Source organism: Olea europaea, unplaced genomic scaffold (assembly GCF_002742605.1).
Source record: "Olea europaea var. sylvestris unplaced genomic scaffold, O_europaea_v1 scaffold3644, whole genome shotgun sequence".
Classification (NCBI taxonomy): domain Eukaryota; kingdom Viridiplantae; phylum Streptophyta; class Magnoliopsida; order Lamiales; family Oleaceae; genus Olea; species Olea europaea.
Genome location: NW_019255695.1, coordinates 7,377 through 12,582, shown reverse-complemented (window position 1 = coordinate 12,582; position 5,206 = coordinate 7,377). Strand labels below are relative to the sequence as shown.

Genomic DNA, 5,206 nt, shown 5'->3' with positions numbered 1-5,206 from the left:
TGGTAGTGTCGATTTTGGCGATGGCGGTGGTTGATTTTGGTTGATGGTTCATGGGGGTGGTGTTGATTTTGGCAGTGATTGATGATGTTGATAGTGGTGGTGGCGGTCGACGATGGCAATGGTGGTTGCATTGATTTTGGTTGGCAGTGGTGACTGGTGGTGGTGTTGATTTTGGTTAGCTTTGTGATGGTGTTGTGGTGGTTTCTTCAATAAAATATTATAAAAAATTATTCTCAAAATTTCAAAGTAAATGCATTTTCCATTTTTGTGTTTTGAGAAACAGTTTTGCCAAATGACAAAAAGAACGTATTTTCAACAATTTCAAAATAGGTATTCAAAACACAAAACCGAAAATGAATTCAAAACTCATAACTACGAAATCGAAATATAAAGAGAACAACCCCAAATTTTTTTCCTAAAGATGTATGCATAGGCTTCAAAAAGGAATATTTTTTTTTTTTTTGGCATAAAACGCGTTTCTTAAACATGACATGTCATATCAAAACATGATAGAAAAAATATTACAATAAAATCACGCTTAAATTATGTATTCGAGACATTTTAGTATTAAAAGTAACTATTTTGGCTCTAAACTGACTTAAATTTTGCTCTTAAATTACCTTTTAATGGAAGGAAGATGGATATCGCGGAGCCTTTCCAAGAACTTTATGCTTGGTTTTTGTATCTTCATCTGCAGATGGAACTTCATCGGCCATCGGACAAGTCGAATGGAACCTCTTATGACCAACTTGAACCTGATCGAAAGGAAAATTCTTGTTACAAATCCAATATTAATGAGATTAAATGATTTTAATGTAGCTGCCATTTGAATTACCTTATTTTCTTCAAATTGATTTTTGGCATTTGAGGATTGTTCATCAATCATCTCGAAATTGTTAGAATCCAGATGCGCTTTTTCACAAATTGTAAGATTCTTCCCAGGAAAACGACTTTTCTTATTTTTCAATGCCAAAAGAAGATTGATTTCATCGATTTCAGCATGAGTCAATGAATCACTAGTCATGACTTCATCTTTGTCGACTTTTCCTTCGAGATCATTTCTCGGTTGAGGACCGAAATCTCGATTACCGAGACTTAGGAGCAACTTTACAGCATCAAACAATTCCTCCTCTTCCGATGTAGATCGACTCAAAGATTTAGCAATTTCGGGCTTCATTCCTCTCCACTCCTCTTGGGAATGATCATCCATGTGTTGAAATAAAGATTTTCTTGAGTAATATATTTCCTTACAAAGCCCACAAATGAATTGTTTCTGCCCCCATCAACTTATTTTTTCGGAATATGGAGTTTTAATTGTATCTCGAGATGAAAAATAACTTTAGTGAGACAATCCTATATGTACATGCGATAATCAAACATGTTCTAAGTTGCGACATGAATTTCCTTCCCAATAAATTTTGCCAACTAAGGTATTTATCAACATTTATTTCGTTCTAATCCTCAGCACTTTTTATTTCCCATTTCATTATTTTTAAGTAAGGGTCCAAAATAATGAGATAGAAAATAAGTACACTTGTTGAAATTAGTATAACCCATACAAAATCTATTAACTCCCTTCTGTTGGATTTCAACAACTTTGAAATAATCTGACAGTAGATTTATCAGTAATGACAATTAATTCCTTAGAAAGAAAAGAAAAATATTTTCAATGAATTGGTATACAACGCAAATTGGATGTTAAATAGAGCGAGTCGTCACCGACTCGTCACTTGTCCCGAAAGCGAGTCGTGAGTGACTTGAACCAAACCTCCATTTTTCTATACGAGTAGCTCATTGTGTCATACGATCTAGCTCACAAGGCGGGCTCACTTTGCGAGTCAACTCTTGACCCAGTTGTTGGCTCACCATATTTGTCCTGAAGGTGAGTCATGAGTGACTCAAGCCAAACCTCGATTTTTCTATGCGAATCGCTTATTGTGTCACACGATCTACCTCACAAGGCGGGCTCATTGGCTCACCCTGCGAGACTCTCGAGCCAGTTATTGGCTCACCATATCTATTTGGCTACCTGAATTTGAAATCCATCTACATTTTATTTTATCTTTTATCAAATACAAAAATAAGATGTTAATTTAAAAAAAATAAAATTAAATAAATATATGTAACAAGCGGTGGGTTGGAGTTTGTCCCCACTTCTTAACATTTGGCAAAAGCATGCCATGCATTCTATTACGTGGTATCGAGTATTAGATTGTTTGGAAACCTGAACATGTAAAACGTTACTATGCTCAAGGAATTAAAAAAAAAAAAAAAAAAAAGGAAAATCGTGCAATGTCGAATTCCTGTCATGCCACGTAGTGAATTCTTAAGTCACGTGTCGAAAAGTAAGTAACATAATTGAAATATTTTAAACACAAAAGTAACTATTTTACTCGAAATGAAGTTCAACTACTAGAATGAAATTTCGCTTAAAGTACGGCTATGACCAACATTATTTTTAGCTTTTAAATTATACAAGTAAAATGTATATCCAGATCCTCCTTAGACCTTAGTTAAAATAAAATTCAAGAACTTCATGTTTGGATTTTCAGTATCTTCATCTGCAAATGAAACTTGGAGAATTCGAGCTGCCGGATGAATCGAATGGGCACATCTTGTGACCTCCAAAATACCTTCTTTCTTTGAGAATTGTTCATCAATGCTCATCTAATCTGATCTTTTCTTCTTATCCACCGTCTGATTATCAGATTTGTGTGATCTGACAAATATCCCAGATTTTCTTGTATTAAATCCGCGTTTTGAAATCCCTTTTCCTTTGCTATTTTCACCAGTTCCTCCATGATTTTCCAATTCTAAAATAGCCCGAGTTAAAGAATCGCTACTCATGGCTTCAGATTCATCAACTTTTCCCCTAAATTATTTACAGTTTCCGGACCAAAATCTCCATTAACAAGAGTTAAGAGCATGTTTACGGCATCTATCAATTCCTTCTCCTCCGACATGGAAACGGGATTTTCGGGCCGAGAACCGTCATCTTCTTCTTCACGTTCATCATCACGATCATAAAAATTACGAACCCTAATTTCAGTCTGAAGCCTGAATGAAGAACCCACAGAATCAAACTTCGCCATGGATTCAGACTCGATTTCTCTCCACTCCATTTCTTGATGGGCCCTCATGTGCAGAAAGAAAGAGTTTCTTAAATGAAATTTTTTCCCACACTCTACAATTGAAGTTCTTTTGCCTCTTCAACTTATTTTTCTGTCGACGATTTTCTTGCTCCATTCATTATTTAGAAAGAAAATGGGAAAAAAAAAATAAAAATAAAACCAAGGAAATGAATCTGAATGGAAATTTTGGAGGCTGTCTCCGTGTGTTTATCCAGTAATATGAAGATGGCTGCAGAGGAAGGAGTGGTGAATGCATGGTTCTTAGCTGCTATATATGAATTTTCTTGTCAATTAAATAATAAACTTCTTTGTTGTTTTCCTTAATGTCAAAATATTTTTTCATGGTTCTTAACTTCAAACTATTTTTTAATATTTTTTAATTTAAATAAAAGTTAATAATTAATTTTAACTATACATTTTCATAGAATTCACTACTTTTTAACCACATATTTCATCAATTTTTATCAAAATTTATTAAAAATCTGATTTTAATCCTTACCAAACAAGGCTAAATATAAACAGTCGGCCACCGATTGATAAAATTTATACTTCTTATGTAGGAGTTTCAAATTCCCCCATCCACAATTTTATTTTTCAATTTGAAAACTTTTGTGCAATAATCGACAACATTTTAGACCTTGGAAAAGCTAATCAGTGTTTATGAAATGCGTTATAGATATTGTAAAAGTAATGTTTGAATATGCGTGAATATTAATTAATTTAGAATTAATATTAGGGAATATATATGTAACAATGATCTTAAATCATTTATTTAATTTTCAATTAAGCAAAATTGAATGTTAATTAGCGTACATGGATGTTCATAATAAAATGTATTTTTGAATGTGAAATTCTAATTAACTTATAATTAGAATTAGTAACAATAAAATACATAAATGAAGATGAATATTAATTAAATGAACATGAGAAATCATACATTAATGAAAGTACACATGTGAAATGAATCTATCAAATGTATATGCACATTGATAGTAGCTAAATGGTTAAATAAATTGAATACATATTGAAAAATGAAAATGTATTATTGAATTATAGTGGGCTAAAATCGTCCAATCACTTAATGTGATATTTAATTTTAATTAAGTAACACTTGATGTTATTTAGCATACATGAATTTGGATAATGAAATGCATTCTTGAACGTAAAATTCTAATTAACTTATAATTAATAACGCTAAAATGTATAAATAAAGATAATATAATTAAATGAATGTAAATGTTAATTAATTGAAAATTAATATTAGGGAATTTAAATATTAATGAAAGCACCATGTGAAATAAATCTGTCAAATGTACATATAAATTAATAGTAACTGAATGGTTAAATAAATTAAATATATATTGAAAAACTAAAAATATGGTATTATTAAACTAATTGAATTGTAATAAGAATAGAATCCTTTAAAAAATTATTTTCACTTAATGTGATAATTAATATATTATTTATTAGCCTCAACCTTTAAAATCAAAAATTTTCATCGTCCTTAAGTTTTATTTACATTTTCGTCCTTTTAATATAATTTCATTAACGTTAACGTCAAATCATACCTGATTTTTGAAAATCTTATGTATTTACTATTTACCTGAATTTCCAATTTGAAACCTCCTATCCGTGACATTTGTGTAATTTTTCATTTTTGTTAATTCAAATGATAATATGCTTCAATAAATTAATCTACAATGCATTTCTCTTTCTTGTCAAGTCGCCAAATAAATAACAAAACATTTATTTTATGTGAATAAAATGGACCCAAGGTACAATCAAATATTCAATAGAATATTATAATTTGGGAATAGTTGAAGTTTTAGAAAATAAATTTTAAACATAGCAAATATTTGTTCATCTAATTATTATATTGATTATGTAAGATTAGATTAACAGAATAAGAATAATAATTTGTTAGTATACCGAGCGCATGTTTGGCTATTATTTATAAACTACTTACAAACATTTAAGCCGCTTTTATACCACGTACTTATCTTTTACTAATTTCTATCTATTTATTATGCCCCTATTTTTTTTTTTTTATTAAAATTCAATTAAAATCTCAATTC

General features: G+C 30.6%; 1 protein-coding gene across 1 annotated transcript in view; it reads left to right on the top strand.

The window, feature by feature from the left end:
- Positions 1-3,308: 3,308 nt before the first annotated feature.
- LOC111386662 (4-diphosphocytidyl-2-C-methyl-D-erythritol kinase, chloroplastic/chromoplastic-like) overlaps positions 3,309-5,206 on the top strand; it is a 9,136-nt gene continuing 7,238 nt past the window's right edge. The window contains exon 1 of the mRNA XM_023011122.1: positions 3,309-3,388. Within this exon, the coding sequence (XP_022866890.1) occupies positions 3,309-3,388 (80 nt within the window). The remainder of the gene's footprint in view (positions 3,389-5,206) is intronic.